The 21,605-nt window shown below is 45.8% G+C and overlaps 1 protein-coding gene across 1 annotated transcript in view; it reads left to right on the top strand.

The window, feature by feature from the left end:
- adamtsl3 (ADAMTS-like 3) overlaps nt 1-21,605 on the top strand; it is a gene marked incomplete at its 5' end in the record, with an annotated part of 671,346 nt that overhangs the window by 307,020 nt on the left and 342,721 nt on the right. Inside the window, 2 exons of the mRNA XM_084308274.1 lie at nt 9,475-9,520; nt 16,022-16,258. Of these exons, the coding sequence (XP_084164400.1) occupies nt 9,475-9,520; nt 16,022-16,258 (283 nt within the window). The remainder of the gene's footprint in view (nt 1-9,474; nt 9,521-16,021; nt 16,259-21,605) is intronic.

Here is a 21,605-nt window from a genome sequence, read left to right as displayed (position 1 = left end):
AGTCTGGTCCGGGGTTTCCCCTCCTCTGGCATGCAGCTGGATACCATTGCATTGAGTCCCCCCACTGGGAGCAGCGTCGATTATGCATTTTGGACTATAACGTTGGATCAATAAACGCAATCAATATTTGGAATGGAATATCAGGAATTGGATTAATCTTTTTGCAGAACATCTGATGTGAGGTAAGGACTCTATTTTACCAGTATTGGGTTAATCAGATGTTTTTTTTCATAGCGATCATGTTAGCGCTGACCAGGTCATGGATAATAGATTTTTCAGCCCGCTTCTCTAGCGTGCATAAGTACACATATACTATCGATAATCTAGCGTTTATTTGAAAACGATTCATAAATCAGCCGAAAAATTACAACTTGTTTTGTGTATTCCACTAAAGAGCTATTATCGCGGAATTTCTCTGGAATTACTAGAACTCTCCAAAACTATACTCGTATTCAAAACGGTATAAAACGGAAATGTACCAATGAAAAAACAATCCGTTTTGTACATGTTGACTGCAAGCAAGTCATTGATAAGCGAGGGGTGTTTTAGACCCATAGCCATAATTTAAGATATAGTTTAAGCCTTCGCAAAATTTCCCGACCTCCCATTGACTAAAGCGCTGGCACTCTAGCCCATATATGGTCAAAGGGGTGTGGCACTCAATGTGTTAAGAAAAAAACAATATCATGGGGGTGTTAGTAGTATTCGAATAGTTCCCGGTGTCTATAGTTCCCAGTGACTATAGTTCCCAGTGACTATCGAATAGTAATTTTGTGAGTTTTTCCCCATCCCTAAATAGAAGACTCAAAGTTATGCATTATAGTAAATGGCATAACAGCTGTGATGACCGTGTGGTAACATTGACTGTGTATTTCATAATCCATATGTCTATAACTAGAAATATATGCAAAGAGCCTGGTGTGCCGTTTGGAATAAACTGAGTTTCAGTTGTTAAGGGCTAAATGAGGAACCATGCTAGAAACAGCTGCACCAGCCCAACAGTCACTCAACCCCCACTCAAGCAATGGCTAATCTATAGAACAAACAACACCATCTCGAGTTGACTGTATGTAAATGTAGGTGATTACACCCCACTTGGAGAGGGAAGCTGGTCTAAACAGAGAACAGACTTGCTAAAAGAAGAATGTACTTACAGAAGGTTAGACTGAAACTAATTCAACCATATCAATTTAAAAGGTAACTGACTCATTAGATTTTAATATCATTTAGAATGTCAATCTGGTTATGAAGGTAATAGAGTGTCATTTCACTCTTGTTGTAAACCATATAAGCTTTAAATCATAGTTGTAATACAAAGTGTCAGTCTGGTAAATAAGGGTTGGTGCTGGCTCTTGTGGACTATTTGGTATTAACCTAGAAGCAATGACTGTACTGGGTTAATGCTAGATAGTCCATAGATGCATTACACAAACCATGTATATGGGGAAATCAAATAATATAAAGGGAATGTTAAAATGTCTGATTCATCCCAGAGGGGAGAAAAGGGGCCTCTCCCTCCTTATCAGCAAAAGGATGGGGCCACCAGCAGACCTCCTCGCTGTTGATACTGGAAGACTGTATTGATGAGAGAGGGAGGCCAGACAGATATTCCCACCCCCAGGGGGTTCTGGCCTCCACCGGTTCCACAGACTGTACTGCTATTTGCCGCGACGTGAGTAAACTGTATGGAATAATCACTGTTGTGATGATATAGAGTAAGATGCCTATCTTAGACCAGGTTTAAGTCTTGACTGCACGTTTATTCCTTGCTGGCTATATTTGAAGTCAGATGAGGAGACCATTCTATCACTAGTGTTAGTAATGCTGGTTTGTTTTGTTACACAACCATGTTGTGTGTTGGCGCCGGGGGCAGGATGGTTTGGTGAACGTTCACTGCAGGGAACGGTTTCCAAGCTGTCTTGGGCGTGCTACTAAAACATCTAATGCTATGCTACATGCTATCGCTAATGCCGCATGCTATTACTACTGCTAATTGCTACGCTGTTCTAATGTCTCCGCCGTGAGATGTTGTCACTCTCCCTCCTCTTGCCCGGTTCATTAATGAAGGTCAGTCGGTAGCTGTTGTGGTTTTTTTTGCTGAGTCCTATTTACCTTTTTTCGGGTAAATGGGTTGACAACAGGGTAGGCCGTGGCTAGGTTGCCTAGCCAGGTATGTTACCTTGTGTTCTGGCGGGGTTTGTTGAACGGTGTTCCCATCTGGGTTGGCGTCGGGTAGTGGGGCTATGGGTCCAGCCGACATGGTAAACATGTTGCGTGTCTGTGCGCAGGCAATTGTTGTTCTGGGTCCCACATCGCCTCGCGCTAGGCTGCAGTAGTATAAGGGCAGGGCCGCCTGGGAGAAATGTGAGGCCCTGTGCGTATTTAGACGCAAGGCCCCCCACCCCCTGAGTAGTGGGCTTATGTTTCGTTTTGTCACTCTGCTATGAGAAGGTCTGTCTTGCTACAGTTTTCTCTCCTCTCAACCATTCATACTGACGGTCAATCGGTATACTGGGGGAGTAGTGCAGGGGGGGAACTTTGTTTACCTTTTTTGGTAAATGGGCTAAACTAGGGCTGGTGTCCTGTTGGGAATATTTTGAATGAAGGCGGGACTAGTTCGCTCTTAACTTTGTGTGTATGGGTTTGCTCATTCTACAGTATTTTGTGGTTTAGCTCTTTTATTCATTTAACCCTTTCATGGTGCACACCACAGTGGAGGTTGCTGTTTGCAATCACCACTGGTGCTCCGTGTTAACATCAGTCCTTTGTTTTTGACATATTGAAACAATGCCCCGCCCGGCCGACACCATGGGTGGGTCGGCCTGGCGAGTGGCTGGTGGGCTGTTAAGGCTTGTACCGCCACGGTATGGAATTGGCAACAATTAGAACTGTGTTCGAATTGCTGTTTTTTTCTATAAAAAAAATGGTGTCTGGTGGAGGGGCCTTGAGGGCCAGCCAACGTCGACACATCGCGCGAGGTTGTTGACATTATTAGCTTTGACCCAGCCGCAAGCTATAACCGCTCAGGGTTCCCCTCTCCGCAGGGGTTTTTGGTCTTCTGCTGGAGCGCGGGCGGTATTGTCCTAGGCCCTACACCGCCTCACACCGCGCAGCCAGAAGAAGAGAGAGCACGGCCTCGTCAGCGGCGATGACGGGGCCCTCGACAGGTGGCCATGTTTTTCCCCCGCCAGAGGTATCCTGGGCGTTGATTCGACAAGTGTCCACAAGGCCGACAGCCTTGGCGGCCGAGGGATCGGCCATGTAGGATGGGTTCGGCTTGAACAAACAAGCCGTCACCGTCCTGCCGCGAGCAGCCCGCTCTCCGATCACTCCCTTCCCCAACACCAGCGGAAGAAGTGGGCTCTGATTGTTTCCTTTGGCTGCGGGCCGCGTGCCTTCGTTGATGCGCGGGCGGCCCCCCTTTTCGCTTCTCATGGGGACAGGGGCTGACACCCAGTTTATGGCTGAGCCTGGGTCTGTCCGTGAGAATGTTGTGCTGTCAAGCGGCTCCCACACCTTGAACTGTGTTGGTTGAGCCTGGTGTTACGTCTGTCAACTTAAGTGTTGTCAGCAGGGGGGCTCGAAACCTTTTGAGGCACACAGTGCGGGCTTCCCCGGCCTTGCCTTCGCCAGGCCAGGTATCATGTTGGTGCCTCCCACTCCTGAAATATTGGCAAGTGGTCGCAGCTCACATGATTTGGGGTGGTAGTAATATGCAGGGCTACGGTGTGTAGGAACCCATGGGGGCCTTACACCTTGCATGTCCGGCTGCAGAACAACTCCTTCAGCATGTTCTGGAGGGGTGTTCAGTGGGGGGGCTTTTTTCATCGGAAGCCCCCCGTATCAGACCGGCCCTTTCTGTCGGGGTTCCCCCTTGGGTGCGATTGCCTCGTGGGTGGTGTCAGGGTCAGGTGTTCCGACACGGAACGCGCTCCTCGCACGGTTCCAGGTTTGGCTACGCACAGCGGGGGGACCGGGCAAACTGTCTACAGTTCCTGGCGGACCTGCGCCACGTGACGGCGGGTGCGTTGGGAGTGTCGTCACATATGACTACGGCAGTACCATATGTCGAGGTGGATGGAGAGAACGCTGAGGCGGGGACTTGTGTTTACACAACCCCACCCGTTTTCAGGTTTGGTACAGACCCTATTGTCAGGGTCTCCAGCAGTGACAGCTCTGGTCAACGAGATCCAATCTCTGTGGACGAAGCAAGCCATCGTCGTGGCGTTCTCCTCCCGGTGTTCTCTGCCCGAGAAGTCGGGAGGGAGGGGTGTAAGACCCAAGCTGGACCTGTCCCATGGGAAGGTTCAGCATTTTTTGGATCGTCTCCTACCTGTTGAACACTGTCAGGTGGGGGTCTGGTTCTCCTCCATAGACCTGTAGGATGCGTATGCGCATCCCCGATCTTCCATCCTAGGGCTTACCTACGCTTCCTTTGCAGGGTTAGCGTATGAGTACCAGAGGCTGCCGTTCGGTTTTCTCTGGCTCCCCGCATCTTCACCAAGTGCGTGGAGGCCGCACTGGGGCCTCTGCGTCGTCCGGGGTTACGGAGTGTTCTGCCCTGATGACGTTCTGGTCCTTCGCGGTCAAGGTGGATCGTCAGGTCTCGTACCAGGCAGGTCTCTACCAGCCTGGGGTTGCTGTAGACTGGATGTAGAGTACTCCTCTTCCCAGTCAACGGTTGGAGGGCTATGGGCATCCATCTCAGAGTGTGTTGTCAACATGCTCGGGAGGTTCCGTCCTAGGACGGTTACGGCGCTGTCTCACGTCGCGTTTTCACCGACGCCTCCCTCGCTGGTGACGCGTCGGGCCAACGCAGTAGGGGGCAGCTGGCAAACCATGCTGCCCGGTCTGCGCTACGTTCAATGTGTTGGTGTTGAAAGCGGTCCTTCTGGTCCACATATGGTGTTGATCAGGACGGACGATACGACGTCAGTGTCGTATATCGACAGACAGGGAGTAGTACGCTCCCCCTGTCTGCACCAGGCGGCGGGCGGCTGGCTATGGGCGTCCTCCATCTGCGCGGCCTGAGGGCTCCCCACATCCCCGGCAGGGAGAATGTGGGTGCAGAGGTACTGTCGCGGGGCGGTCCTCAGTCTCCTGCCCCCTGGATGCTGTCCTTAGTTACCTCCAGTCTCTCCTTGATAGACTGTCGGCTTCGACGGTGAGGGTATATGCAGCAGCTATATCCTCCTATCATGAGGGGTTTGAGGGGATGTCTTGTTCAGCCACCCTCTTGTGAAGCGTTTCGGTGCAACGCTCCTTGGTTCTGACTTGGGATCTTCAATTGGTCCTCGGTCGGTTGTCCTTGGCCCCGTTTGAGCCGCTCGAGCAGGCGCCGTTGGGACAGCTGTCCTTCAAGACCGCGTTCCTACTGGCTGTCACTTCCGCTAAACACGTAGGTGAGCTCTGTGCTCTTTCGGTACGTCCAGAGTGCCTGTCTTTTCGGACCGATTGCGGTGTCACTCTGCGACCTAATCCTGCTTTCGTGCCTAAGAATATCCGGAGTTCCTTCCGCTCCCGGGATATTGTGGTTCAGGCGTTTCGTCCTCCTCCTCACACTAGTGAGTTAGATGCGGGCCTTCACCTGTCATGTCCAGTCCGTGCTTGGGGATTTACCTCAGCCGTACTCAGGACTTCAGGGTTACCGACCAGCTTTGTCTGTTACGGTGGGGCTCGTGCTGGTAAGGCACTGTCGGAGCAGTGCCTGTCCCATTGGTTGTGCGAGGGCATTACCCTCTGCTACACGTTGGCTGGGCAGGATCCCCCTGGGGGCGTCAGGGCGCACTCCACTCGTGGGGTGGCTGCTTCTGCCGCTCTCCTGGGTGGGGCCTCGGTGGGGGACATCTGTGCTGCAGCTTCATGGTCCTCCCCGGGCCCCTTTGTAAGGTTTTACCTCATGGACATGACCGGGGGTTCTGTCTCCCAGGCGGTTCTGGGGTCTGTGGCCTTTCCTGCTTCCCGTCCTTTGGTCGGGTAGCAGGAGTGTATGGGTATGGGCCACAGTGTGTTGGGTCACGCGTGGTTCCGCCTGTACGGTGTGTTCAAGGGGTTCTAGTTCCCTCTTGTTCGCATTCAGGTGGAGTTGACTGCGCCCCTCCTTCATTAGGAAGGATGGGGTGACAGGGCTCCCCGCACCCCTTGATGTGGGCTTACGGGTCCTCAGGGGGTACATTTGTCGGGCCTCGCGTCCGCTCTTCCCCATATCTCATAAGGCTCAGAGCGGGACGCGAAGCAAATACGATATATAACGATAGGTTATGTAGATAACCTAGTTATATTAGTATTGGCTGAGCATCCCGCTCTGCGCGGCCCTGAGTTCCCTCTTGAGGGATCTTTTCCTGGGACGGGATTTGGCGAGGAAGAGTGTTTGGTGACCAGAGTCACGGTTATATGGGCGGTGCCACCATGGGGGCGGGGCCCCATACAGGTGGGGTGCATGTATTTGTTCGTGGGAGATACAGTAGGTATCATAGGAGATAAGGGGTATCTCATAAGGCTCAGAGCGGGACGCTCAGCCAATACTAATATAACTAGGTTATCTACATAACCTATCGTTTTCATTCATTCATTCATTCATTCATTCATTCATTCATTCATTCATTCATTCATTCATTCATTCATTCATTCATTCATTCATACTAATATCTAAGGCTTTTTAGTGAAGGAAATCTGACTAAAATGGGGCCTCGCTGGGACTGTAGTAGTAGTAGTAGTAGTAGTAGTAGTAGTAGTAGTAGTAGTAGTAGTAGTAGTAGTAGTAGTAGTAGTAGTAGTAGTAGTAGTAGTTTATTCAGTCATCATCTCACACAATACAATATACACCATCATTTAACAATATTTAATTTTACAGTGACTGAAAAGGTACAGAGTACTGAAGCATAATGCGTATATATGCCTGTCCTATATTCGTAAAAAAAATTACAAAAATTAAGACTCAAACAGTATTTTAAAAGAAAATACCAAAAAAAACAGTATTATTCACCCTTGTAGTTTTCAAAAATTGCTTTACAAACCATTTTCTTAAAAACCAAAATTGAATTACTCATTCTTAACTATATATCAGCATTGTTCCACAAGTTATAGACCCCAATAATAGAAATACATCTCCTTGTAATCCCTTTCTTAGCTTTTTGAACAGTAAATTTACAAATATCTCTCAAATCACATTTTCTTTCATGTATTGAAAAAAACCTTTGCACTCTGGGAGTAACTTTGCTTTAGCTCTGTACATTATTTGCATAGTTTTATAATAAACCAAATCATTAAATTTCATAATATGAGACTTTATAAACAATGGATTTGTGTGTTCATAGCAGGCCACGTGAGCGGATCGGCGCGGCCGAGAAATCCGCTCTTCGCTCTTTAAAGCTTGGTCCGCTCCGCTAATCGCTCATGTTGACCCCGCCCCCAAGTCGCTCTCCGCTCGCTCCCCGCTCACCTTGAATCGAGCGCTCCCCGCTCCCCGCGCCAGATCGCTCGTCAGTTTTTTTTTTTGAGCATGGTGTAAATTAGCTCAAACTACAACAGTCTACACCCCCTGGGCCCCTTAACAATTGTTTGTATTGAGCCGCATTGTAATTGTACCCATTCTGCAATGTTAAATAACGTTGTTTATCCATTCACTAGCTCTATTAAGCGATGATAGGCTAGCCGAGCCACAATGCTATGGTCGCTGCCATTAACGTTAGCATGTAAGCTAACGTCAACAACAATGGCGTCGATACTTTTTCTAACAGGAGTGAGTGAAGGAGGAGGAGTGAAGCCTGAACAGGATATCACAGGTTCACCCTTCTCATTGGTTGAAAATGGCCTTCATGTTTGTACATCGCCATCTGTTGCTTTGGCATTGTACTGCATGTATATTACATCAACAGTGTTAAACCACTGTGAGCGACCTGGAGTGGATTGGAGCGGAGGAGAACTCTCGCTCCGGACGTCGCGCCGACTCATTTTAAAACCCACTCCTCGCTCACGTCAAAACCGGCCGTTCCGCGCCCCGCGCCGCTCACGCTCCGATCCGCTCACATGCACTGGTTCATAGTAACCAGCCATGAAAAGTTACCCATCCTCTTCTTTGAATTCCAGAGCAGATTGAGTGAGATTAATTTATTTCCAGTGAGACCAACAGCAGGTAGACATCATGAATGTTATGAATATATTTTATGGACAGAGAGTAGAGTGGGTCAGTAGGTGACAAGAGCCGTTGCCATGGCATCGTGTCACTTAGTAACGAGAGAAGGGTGTGGCTACGGGGAGGGCTACCGGTTGCTAGGGGAAAGACGTTATTAGCTGTGAGTTCTTCTGGTTTGACTCAGACTAGGACACGAGGCTGACACGTATGGAGGTGGACAGAGAGACTGCAATAGCTGGAGGGTGGGGGAGGGGCCTCCTCCCCCCTCCTAGGCCATGAGGGCTAGCTTCGGCTAACAGGGAAGGTTTTTTGGCTAACGACTAGGCCTCAACCACCATCGGACTAATAGCAGAAGAGACAGTAGAGATAATGAATTCAATATATTTTTCAAGGACCTTTCAGAACTGTTTTCCATCTTGTACAGAATATGTTTATGGGAATAAACATAACGTTCCAAGGAAAGGTATCCTGTTTCCAGTGTGTCTTTAATTCTTTTGAGACGAATGTATCAACGGGGAAGGAGAGAGGGTATCAGTCAGTACGATAAAAAACAGATAAACACAACGCAGAAACTTCACGGAGCCACAGGTGACGAGGTGATTACTGGCTGATATATCCAAATCCAACACTGTCCATGTGGCCTACAGTGGTTTACTAATGAACCATTATTTGTTTTTCACCCATGTTCTCCCCAATTTAGTTGTTATGCCAATTCCCTGCTGGTCATTGCACTGCCCTACTGTCGGTCTGGGGAGGGTGTAGACTACAACAAGCCTCTTCTGTCAGTCTGGGGAAGGTGTAGACTGCCACCTGCCCCTTCTGTCAGTCTGGGGAGGGTGTAGACTACCACATGCCCCTTCTGTCAGTCTGGGGAGGGTGTAGACTGCCACATGCCACTTCTGTCAGTCTGGGGAAGTTGTAGACTGCCACATGCCCCTTCTGTCAGTCTGGGGAGGGTGTAGACTGCCACATGCCCCTTCTGTCAGTCTGGGGAGGGTGTAGACTACCACATGCTCCGATACATGTGGAGTCACCAGTTGCTTATTTTCATCTGACAGTTAAGAGTTTCACTGGGAGAGCGCAACGCACACAGAGGTCCATGCTATTTCCTTGCTGAACAGGCACCCTGACCGACCAGTAGGAGTCACTAATGCAACGATCAGGACTCATACCCCACTGGCTTCCGCTGTTTTAATTTGTTAATGCATCAAAGGGTTAAACACTTCCTTGTGGTGTTTGTTGTATGAATACTGTAATGTCAATCATGCTTGACCTTTTCCTTGTTCTGCTGCTGGGTTCCATTAGCACTAATGGTGTTGTTGTTCTGACTTGCTCTGCAGAAACTGTGAAGGCAGAAACATCCGGTACCGGACCTGCAGCAATACAGTGAGTCTCAATTTGACAAATATACACACTGATGCTCATTTGTGTTTACAGAATCTCCTCACTTCTGTCACACGACAAACTTCACATCACTGTTGGTGGTTATTCTTCTGCTTTCATTGAACGTTTACATGGCTGTGTTTTTTTTTAATTAAATTTATAGCATTTTCAGCTTTTTTTGTCAACGCAGGACCTTTTGGCCACGCAGGACCGATAGAGAAGAGAGGGTGAAACGGGAGGAGTAGAGGGGAAGACATGCAGCATATGACCACTGGGTCGGGGAATCGAACCCGGGGCAACCGCTTCGCGACTCAGCACGCTATGTGGTGTGCTACTGGAGCGCCTACATGGCTGTGTTTTTTACTACTTCTAATAACCCTTATTATTATTATCATCATTCTTATTATATATTATATATTATTATTATTATTATTATTATTATTATTATTATTATTATTATTATTATTATTATTATTATTACATTTAGTAATTTAGCCGTGTAGAAGTTTTTTATTCTGGCTGTGAGACGTACAGGCGTAGAGGCAGCTCTGTGTAGGAGTGTGTTTCAGGCTGTGAGACGTACAGGCGTAGAGGCAGCTCTGTGTAGGAGTGTGTTTCAGGCTGTGAGACGTACAGGCGTAGAGGCAGCGCCGTGTAGGAGTGTGTTTCAAGCTGTGAGACGTACAGGCGTAGAGGCAGCGCCGTGTAGGAGTGTGTTTCAGGCTGTGAGACGTACAGGCGTAGAGGCAGCGCCGTGTAGGAGTGTGTTTCAGGCTGTGTGACATACAGGCGTAGAGGCAGCTCTGTGTAGGAGTGTGTTTCAGGCTGTGAGACGTACAGGCGTAGAGGCAGCTCTGTGTAGGAGTGTGTTTCAGGCTGTGAGACGTACAGGCAGGGCCGCCTGGGAGAAATGCGAGGCCCTGTGCGAGATTTAAACGTATCTCCAAATGTTGTGAAGTAACATATGTTTTGCCTGGAAAAAAACATTGTTATTAACAAAACATTCGGGAGGGGAAGGAAGGAAGAGTGGGGTAATGTCATGATTTTCATTAATCTTACCTGCACCAAGGAACGCAGGGCGAAAGGCCGCAACACAGGTCTCCACGTTGACGAAAGGCCTCTCGCTGGCGGGACAAAAATAACCCCCTGCTATTCTCACGGCTAATGTCAATGGTCGTAGCACAAGCTAACAGCTAACTCAAGGCTAACTGATAGCATCAAACGAACGTTCCCAGCCGAGCGCAGCCGGCAGCTAACGTCGTAGCTAAACAGCTAACTGGCTAACAGTTAGCTCAACCAGGCTATCGCTAACCATTAGCTAACGCAGAAGCAAGCTATGCGGCTACATACAGGTGCTGACACCAGGCCACACACCGTTAGCTACTAGTAGTACTACAACAGCTAGTCGGCCAGTTTAGCTCCAGAGAGAGAGAGAGAGAGAGAGATGTCCACGGCGGGAATACAATAGAGTTAATAGAATAGGTTAAAAACTCACCAAACGTCCAAGAGGATGGAGACAACCGCGTGGAGTTGACGAAGTTCATCTGCCAAACGACCATCCTCTTCATCTTGGCTGTATGCGCTGTCTCTAGGTTAGCTAACGCTAGTTAGCCTTTAGCTAAGCTAGCTACTAGCCGACATCATCATGGCTATACCATGACAAGGCTCCGGCCATTTGTCCCGCCAGCGAGAGGCCTTTCGTCAACGTTCCTTGGTGACCGACCGACTGATAATGACCGACCTCTTTCTTCGTCTTGGCTGGCATAACTAAGCATAATAGTCAAAAGCTGCACGCGCGAAATAGTCAAACGCAGCTGACTCACGCCGGCGTACTACACATGATGTAACTTCATGTAAGTAACCACTCCCTTCGTTGAAACCAATAGTATGTCTGCTGCAGAGCCCCAGAGGCTGAGCTCCAATAGTGAGTATGTCTGCAGACCCAGGAATCAATCAATACATATTGTATTGAGTCTTAAAATGTAAGGTTCCCAGCTGAACCTGTTACAAAATAACTTATAGAAATGTGTTTAAAGGAATGGAATTTAATTGATGTGTTGCTTTGAAATAATGTGCCACTGTACTATGCCAAGTAATTGTTATATTTGATATAGTCAGCTTGTTAGTTGGATGTCCCGATCCAATCACGTGATCGGGATCGGGGGCCGATCACATGATTTTCAGAAGATCGGGATCGGGAAAACAAAATCGGGAGTCAAAATGTTTTTATTTTATTTTATTTTATTCAACAAACATGACCATGTTCACATCTTAAACTCATACTGAGGCCTTCGTTTTGGTTTTAAATTACATATCATCATTCATTTATTTATTCATTGTCGCACAGAGCAGAAGAATTTGCCAAAACAAACGGCTGCTTTCACTTTCTTTTTAGCACCGTAACGTAGTGCTGTCATCAGATCAGAGAGTGAAGGCCTCATGTCTGAGTCAAGATGGATAAGCTAACAGACAGATAAAATAGTAAAGGGAGAGCTTTTGAAAAGTTTAGCCGGTTGGCGAAAGTTTTTGTTTGTTCTTGGATTTAGCCGGTTGGCGAAGTTTTGTTAACGTTGTTCAACGCAAGAGGTTTTTGTTGCTGACGTGACGTTCATCAACAGCGAAGTGGTGAGTCCTGATTTACTCAAATTAATTGGCTGCTGGTTTACGAGTGTTTTCGGTATGCTTTTGTGTCATGATGACATTCTTGTTTTAATCTGTGTCTGCAGTGTGGGGGCATTTAATTGTTGCTGTTCAGCTGTTGTTAACCGCGGAGCTATGTCGTTATTCGCTTTGTGAGGATTATCGTCGGCGTTTCAGACCAAAATGGAGCAAATCATTACGTAAGTCGAACACTGTGAATGTATACTAATGGGCAAACAGGGGCTATTCAGCCAACAGAGGTGCTTGTCTCGCTTCGCCAGTTTCTGACAAAAATGCATCAAATTGGTTACTAATGTGAAAGATCGAATCGGGAAAGATCGGTATCGGCAGATACTCAAAATCACATGATCGGGATCGGATCGGGAAAAAAAATGCGATCGGGACATCCCTAATAATTTTGAAATATTTTATATAATTTGACCCAACCGTCCCTGCAAATACTGAAAAATATAGCCCTGATGTTTAGACTGTGAAGTACATAAGATAAGATATCCCTTTATTGACCGCTACTGTTCCTAATTTATGCAAATGACATGTCGTCAGCTTGTGACTGCAACTTGTTCTTGTTCGCGGACGACTCAGCCCTGCTGATCTCTGACCAAGTTACAGGTTGAAAAAACCCTCAGCTCAGAACTTTGCACCTGGCTTGCTGATAACAAACTATCATTACACCTGGGTAAAACAGAGTCCATTCTCTTCGGATCAAATAACAAACTCAGCAAGACCAACGGCCTCTCAGTTACAGTGGGTGACAATATTGTCACAAGGAAAGATGAAATTACATACCTGGGTTCCATCCTAGAGGGAAATCTTTCCTGTGACAAAATGGCATCCAATGTAATAAAAAAAAGTCAACCAACGAACTAGATTCTTGTACTGGATCTCCTCTCTGGTAAACAAGAATACCCTGAAGACTCTGGCAGGAGCACTCATTCAAGGGTACTACGACTATGCTTGCACCTCATGGTACCAAAGCACCTCAAAGGCGCTAAAAACAAGATTACAAACATCACAAAACAAACTGGTCAGACTACTACTTGACCTTACTCCTAAAACCCACCTCACCCCTGCCCACTTTGACTCTCTGTGCTGGGTCCCTTAAGCATGAGTTCTTTACAGAGCCATGAGAATGTCTTGACTGGATCTGACACCACCCTCTTTGATGCCAGCCTGATATTGGCCAGATCTGGAGACTGGACAATCTCTACACAGTTGGTCAGTCCCATGTGCTTGATGATGTCTTGTCTGGTCCTCTTTGATGCGGTAGCAGTGACCGCAAGTACTGGCACAGACTTTGGGAGGATTGAGCGGAGTTCCCCAACCAGTCCACACCACTTCCGGAATGGAGCTTCATGCTTTTCCCCCTCGCCCCTGTTAGAAAAGAGAAATATTAAGCCCTGTGCAAGGAATAATATGAAAATGTGCCATTGAATAGCCTGTAGCTAGATATGACATTTGGACATGACATGTTTGTCCTCCATAGATACAGTAATTGATTGGAAATTGTATTAACAGATTGCAGAATGGGTACAATACAGTACAGCTCAATACACACAATTGTTAAGGGGATGCAGACCAGAGGAAGACTTTCGTCTTGTTTACATCAGGGTCCCCCATTTTCAATTAATCATAACATATATGACAGATAGACAGTACTGCTACATCTATGACATACCAGATTTACAAATACAGTACTTTGTGATACAAAAAAAGTCTAAAAAAGAGAGTATATACACTTGACGTAGAAACTGTACATTGGAGGAGGTTGTGTAGGTGGGTGGGGGGTTGGGTGGACTGTACATTGGATCTACAAATATACAGTACTGTTTATGTGTACAAGGGAAGACTACTCGAAATGTGTTGTTTTCTTTGTGCATTAAGCCAGTCAATTTGCTCTTTGTATGGGATTATAACGGAGTTGTTACCCATTAAAAGTTAATGTCTTGCTTTATACATTTGTGTGCTCCCCTCGCATTTGACGATCTTAGAGAACAATTGGACTTGAAAACAGCAGTGACCACCACTCGTTAGATCATATGAAACAGTAGCCCCTGTCACGTCACGTAAGGGGCTGATAAAACAGTGAAGATCAGATCATTTGACTTACCACTTAATCCAACGTTCATTCCCCACAAGAGTCTCCGGTGACCCGAACACCAGCCAGTATTTACCCTGGTCGATTTGGTCGTCCACTCCTGCACTTTTCCCGGCACACGCTGCCGATATCCCTTTACTATTAAGGGCACGTACTTGGTCCTCAATAATGGACATTAGTGGACAAACCACTAAAACAATGGGGTTTTCGTGCCATTTGGAATAGCCATAGGTCTTTGCTGTAGCCGGTATTTTTGTATTTCCGATTCACATTTAGGAGGCATAGCAAGTTCGGTTGTCTCAACGTAAAGAATAATACTGTACAGTACATCTTAGCTGATTATCCATAAAAAACGCACGTTAATCGAAAATCGAAAAATACCACACCATTACTGTACCAATGACCAATAATCTACAGGAAAGCATTACATTGCAAAATAATATGTCCATGTCTGTAGTGTGCACACACACACACAGCGGTGCGCTGTATGGACTTGACTTTGACTTTGCGCCTCCTGGCGGCACAAAACAGAAGCCGCACCCACCCTAATAAAACCATTTGACGAGGGACGTTAACGGGCGGTAGAGGCCGTTGGAATGGCGGTAGGAGGGACCTCAATTTGCAATGCTGTAACTGTAGGATGGCTTAGAGTAGACGACAGAGTACAGCAACTTGCAATGGGCCTGGTCTACAAGATACACACCACTCAGGTACCCATGTACATGTCGAAATACTTCCCAAAGGTCAGTGAATACCACGCACACCAGAGGGAGTTCCACAAACCATGTGCAACCCAGATTCGGCTCAAACAAGGGACTAAACATGTTTCGCAATTATGCCACAACAATGTGGAACGCCCTACCCACAGATGTAAAAAAATGTGAATCCCTACCCACATTCAAAAACCGCTCTTAAAGAGCACCTACGGGAGGCTGCAATTCGAAACTGGCCATCCGTAAATGTCCAACCCCCCCCCCCCCCCCCCCCCACCCCCTCCTAATAGACAGTCTCCTCCCCATCGTATGTATATATTTTCTCCCACCCACCCACCCCCTCCTAATGTACAGTCTCCTCCCCATCATATGTATATAGTTAGGATCTCTGGGTAACAGTACTGTAGATTTGCATATCGTATATGTCACAAATGTTACAGTACTATATACCTGTTTGTCATGTATGTCCCTATGTCATAAATGTAATGATGTCATGTATGTTGTATATGTCATAAATGTCACTATGAATTGAAAATGGGGGACCCTGATGTAAACAAGACAAACGTCTTTCTCTGGTCTGCATCCCCTTAACAATTGTGTGTATTGAGCCGTACTGTATTGTACCCATTCTGCAATCTGTTAAATAAAGTTTTCATTCATTCATTCATCCCTTGGGGAAATTTGCGGTGTTATTTTTTATATAATAGGAACAACTGCACTAGGACCAAAACAGGGGTAACATGCTCTGTGAGGGCGCAGTCCAGCACGGTGCTGGAAAACATGCACACCCAATGTGAGGGAAGCAGGACAAAGTGTTGAACTTCAGTGTTACAGTCTTGATTGCATAGTATGTAGTAATATAGGTAAGGTAGATTACTTAGTAGTAAAGTGCATAATAGTAAAAGACAGTACGAAGGTTAGTACAGAATATATATATTCTTAATTTTTTCAGATATGAATAAGACAGATCAGGGTATGTTTGTACAGGAGCAGAGCATCTCTTTGATTCATGTTGGCGTGTTGCTGTCTCTTCAGGACTGCCCTGCTGAATCCGGAGACTTCCGTACCCAGCAGTGTTCGGCCCATAACGACATCAGATACCAGGGCGTCGCCCACGAGTGGGTCCCGGTCTCTTACGATCCCTCTGCGCCGTGTGCCCTGCGCTGCCAGGCCAAAGGGAGGAGCCTGACTGTCGAACTGGCCCCCAAGGTGCTGGACGGAACACGTTGCCGTGCCGACGCATTTGACATGTGCATCAGTGGTGTGTGCCAGGTATGGAACTGAGATTTGATACCATATGGTATGTATGAAATAATCTTTACATCCTACATACGCTCAGAGGTCTTATACTGTATTTGTAATATCCATTTGTGTGTGTGTGTGTGTGTTGTGTGTGTGTGTGTGTGTGTGTGTGTGTGTGTGTGTGTGTGTGTGTGTGTGTGTGTGTGTGTGTGTGTGTGTGTGTGTGTGTGTGTGTGTGTGTGTGTGTGTGGTGCGTGCGTGCGTGCGTGCGTGCGTGCGTGTGTGTGTGTGTTTAAAAATGTACCATCAAAGCAAGACTGCAGGTATTACCCACTCAATACAATCTGTCCACTTGGTATCCTCAAACTCACAGTCCATTCTGTTTAAACCATCAGGATTCACAACACCTAGAATCCATTGCACACATAACAAACGGATGTAATGCATACAAACACCTGTACATCGCTCGTCATAACCGTATTGTGGACATTGTGTCTGATGCGGTACGGAACATATCACCATTTAGTGCAGCAATGTACAAACATGCCAGAGTGAAACCAGAGTGGTTTGGCCTTACCAACGATGTTTTTGCTAACATACCAAATACACCGGACGTTGTTTTTGTTGAAACCAGCCACGGAGAGGTGCTGGTCATAGAAGTACTGTAGGCTGTACCTTTGATCTGTACATGGACCAGGCCTTCCGGGACAAGTATATCAAATACCAACCACTGCTCAGTGTGATGGCTGACCTTGGGTATAGGTGTAGATATAGTGTACATGTGTTCGGAAGTCTTGGCCATGTACACAAATGCACCATGACCGGTCTGAGAATTGCTGCAATGTCTAAAAGAAAAGCCAAACAAATTGCCAAATATTGCTCTGTCTCAGCTATTATTGGCAGCTTAGCCACGTGGAGAAGGAGGTGCTATGTGTACCCTTAAGTGTTCAGTGCTGCTTGGCCCCGATACATTTGATTCCCTGTTTATGTAATATAATTTGTGGAACCAAATAAAGTATTAAAATGTGTGTGTGTGTCTGTGTGTGTGTGTGTGTGTGTGTGTGTGTGTGTGTGTGTGTGTGTGTGTGTGTGTGTGTGTGTGTGTGTGTGTGTGTGTGTGTGTGTGTGTGTGTGTGTGTGTGTGTGTGTGTGTGTGTGTGTGTCTGTGTGTAGGTGTGTGTGTATATCCATCCATCCATGAGGGTAGAGCCACGACACAAAAATGTATGCTCAGTGCTCAGTGACAAAAATGTACCTATGACCTTTGACTTAGAGCTTAGGGTGTTGGTAGGTTACATGGAATGTTGCAGTCCTCTTAATACTTTGTTTAACATTGACTTTAGTGTCATTATTAAAGAGAGCATAGCATTTAGACTACTGAGATATTCTGTAATCACTTAACACAATAAGGACCAGCCACGCATATATACGTGTTTCGGTGCCATGCGTTGTGGATGAGAGGCACGTATATAGCCGTGGCAAGTTGTTATTGCGATAAAGCTTATATTCACGGCGCTATAAAATGACAACCTATACCGATGGATTTTTTTTTCTTTATGCCATTCTGAAGGGACGGTTTATGCACTCAATTGACAATGAGAATGGACAGATAGCAATACTATAAAGTATAGATATAGCTGTTAGAAAACCCACATGTTTGTTTACATTCCCCGGTCCTCTAGCCACTAAATTAGACTCAGCCCATCGGTCGTCAAAGTGTTGGCATGGAGGAGAGTTTACTCTTATATGACTGAATGGAAGAGAATTGAGTCTTAAGTCTCCTATAGTCTTAAGAATCATGTTCAACTCCTGGTAGGTGTCCGTTCCTAGAGGCTGCAGTAGATATTACAGTAGAAACCCTTTCCTAACATGTCAACAATGGAGTCAGGAGCATACGATGGAGTCTGGTACCATAACATCTTTAAGCATAATTGTTGTGAAGGGCCAGATTAAACCGAATATATATATTTATTTATATATATATATTTAATTGTATTTGTATATTCTCTAATATTCCCTGATATCCCTTGTATATTCCTTGTACAATATGCATTGAATATCCATTCTAGCCTACTGAACATCCCATAATAGTCTCCATTCTACTATTGGTCGAGACCTTGGTGCCAGGCTGCCATACCCCTCAGACCCAGTTCAAACGTACCGCTCAACATGTACGAACAAGTCCTAGTTCCGCGTAGGAATCTGGCTACCGCACCACTAATGGGACTATTTGTTCATAGTGCGTATATATACTGCGCTACTAAAGTAGGACTTCCTTTTCAGTCCAGTTTCTTACCCTCCAATAGAGTCACAGACGTAAAGCCTCCCCGCGACGCCACGTGTGGGAGTAAGGCCAAGTTCGCCTACCATCGGTATTGAGACATCGTGTATATTAATATTTGAATAGTCATATTTGGCACTATATCGTCGAGTTGGACGTAGTCTATTAAGCTAATAATAGTCTGTTAATATATAGTGCTTCGTGCGGTGAGAATACTACCGTAGTCAGCACCCCATCGTTTCGGGCAGAGAACTGGCTGCTTATCCAGGGTGGTTGACCCCACGTGAAGCTGCACCCGAGGAGCCCCAGAGCCGACGAGCGAGTGGACCTGCATACCGGATTATTCTACCGACGACAGCCTGCCTTCCCAGGCACGGATTATGCTTTGTATACGTTGATTATTCCATGGATAAAGACCCCCGACACTGCCGTGTGTTGGAACCCCCCCCCCCCTGGAGAGGACGCAAGGTGAGGAGACGCTCTGCAAGACGAGGTCGCTTCACGTCTCTCCTCCGTGGACCGGAGGACGCCGGCCCACAAAGAGTCCACCTGCTTTCATCTGTGGTCCAAGGATCGCCGGCGCATTGAACGGCACTACAGTGGGTTCACCTGGGATACCCTTGGCCGGATGAGGCAGCCGGATTCTACCCCCCCCCCCCTTCCTACTCCTGTCGGCTTACAAGCGACCGGATTAACCCCCCCTAGTGTATCCAGCCTATAATCATTAAAGTATCATTGCTGTTTATTCCTTAAACTATTCCAGGTCGTATATGTACCACCTGCGCCTTCAGAGATTGGACATTCTCTATTGATATACCGACGAATACTCTTGCCATAAAAGTGCATACTAATTCCCATTCATAAATGTGATTGATTTGATTAAGTGCTTGCTCTACACACCATCGCTGTGTAGAAATAAAGACCTATTTCTAATTCGTACATTTGTGTTGGATCCGTTTCATCTACGTGACAGTGTTCATCATAATATATTTATGCCGAGTACTGGGTGGCCGAATATTAAGTACAAAGGTAGTGGTAGTAAGTATCATATCTAGTAATACAGTCAGGGAATTGTACCCCTCAGTTACAATAATGCTTAAAATTTGCAAACATTTTAAAATTTAAAATATGCTAAAACTGTAATGTATGCCAACATATATTTACCCAATATATTGTAAATTGTAGTACTCTATATAACCGGAATCTATTATTATTATTATTATTATTATTATTATTATTATTATTATTATTATTATTATTATTATTATTATTATTATTATTATTATTATTATTATTATTATTATTATTATTATTATTATTATTATTATTATTATTATTATTATTATTATTATTATTATAAACTTTCAAAGCAGGTCAACATGAGATTTTCTCACTAGATGGTGATGTATCACTTAAACTTTTCTCCCACAGCCTACTCTGGTAACCAGCCTGCATGCCCAGCTGAACAAACAAACACGGTTAAGACCTGCATCTAAACATAGTCAGCGATGTGGAGCCATGGGAAAAGCCGTCAGCAGCGACAACACTATATATGTTATATCAGTCATACGGCTGAGGGAGTGAGCGAGGGTGGCTCGTGATGCTAATATGGTATAACCTTCTTAGGAGCCGTGTATGAAAACACCAGTAACAGCACGCCGTGTTATCTGACAGAGTCAGGAGCATGCGATGGATTCTGGTACCATAACATCTTCTTATGACGGAGCATGTGCTAAAAAAAGTTTCTGAGTATTTCATACGAAATGTGAAAGCCAAATTTCCAAGTTTGTTACACTTCCTTTTACAGTCCCCTAATTACTAAGTGTTTATCCGGTATATAGGGAATTATAGTATATTATTGGGTAATTACCACTGGTAAATATGTAGGTAAATAATAAGTGTTTACCTGGTAAATATATTGTACATTATAGTATATTATTGGGTAATTACCACTGGTAAATTAGTAGGTAAATACTAAGTATATTCCTGGAAAATATATTGTACATTATAGTATATTATTAGGTAATTACCACTGGTAAATAAGTAGGTAAATACTAAGTATATTTCTGGGAAATATATTGTACATTATATTATATTATTGGGTAATTATTATCACTGGTAGATAAGTAGGTAAATACTAAGTATGTTCCAGGTAAATATATTGTAAATTATAGTATATAATTGAGTAATTACCACTGGTAAATAAGTAGGTAAATACTAAGTATTTACTTGGTAAATATATTGTTGCGCTTCCCTTTACCCCCTTTTAAGTTTGGGTAGGTGGTATAACGAGGAGTTGAATGATAGTGAACAGACAGAGCAACCTAGGAAAGATGTCGTAGAGGGTATAGGAAGGATAGATAAGTCAGGGCACTATATTGGTCCACAGCATAAGCTGCGAGGACGCCACCTCCACACCAGTCATAGCCGCGGGTCACAGTGTTATATCAGTCATACGGCTGAGGGAGTGAGCGAGGGTGGCTTGTGATGCTAATATGGTATAACCTTCTTAGGAGCCGTGTATAAAAACACTAGTGACAGCGCGCCGTGTTATCTGACAGACTGCAGTGACGTGTCTTTCCGCTGCTGCTGAAGCCACGGCGTTGAGATGTCACTGGACGGGGAAGCGAGGAAAGGGATTTGATTTGAGTCACAAGGTCGTGTTTAATGCATCCGCTGAATCAATGCGGCTGATTCTTTCCCCCGCTCCTCTTGGCCGGTCCGGAGGAAGTGGAGAGAGGTGCATTCCTCACTTTCTCTTGTTCTACACTACAGTATCTCTTCCCCTCAGTGCTCTCCCTCCTCTTCTCTTTCTCTTGTTCTACACTACAGCATCTCTTCCCCTCAGTGCTCTCCCTCCTCTCTTCTCTTGTTCTACACTACAGTATCTCTTCCCCTCAGTGCTCTCCCTCCTCCCTCCTCTCTTCTCTTGTTCTACACTACAGTATCTCTTCCCCTCAGTGCTCTCCCTCCTCTCTTCTCTTTCTCTTGTTCTACACTACAGTATCTCTTCCCCTCAGTGCTCTCCCTCCTCTCTTCTCTTGTTCTACACTACAGTATCTCTTCCCCTCAGTGCTCTCCCTCCTCTCTTCTCTT

The sequence above is a fragment of the Notolepis coatsorum genome (assembly GCF_963971535.1).
Source record: "Notolepis coatsorum genome assembly, chromosome: 2".
NCBI classification, from domain to species: Eukaryota; Metazoa; Chordata; class Actinopteri; order Aulopiformes; family Paralepididae; genus Notolepis; species Notolepis coatsorum.
The sequence above is the reverse complement of the archived record's forward strand: the minus strand, read 5'-3'. Positions and strand labels throughout refer to the sequence as shown.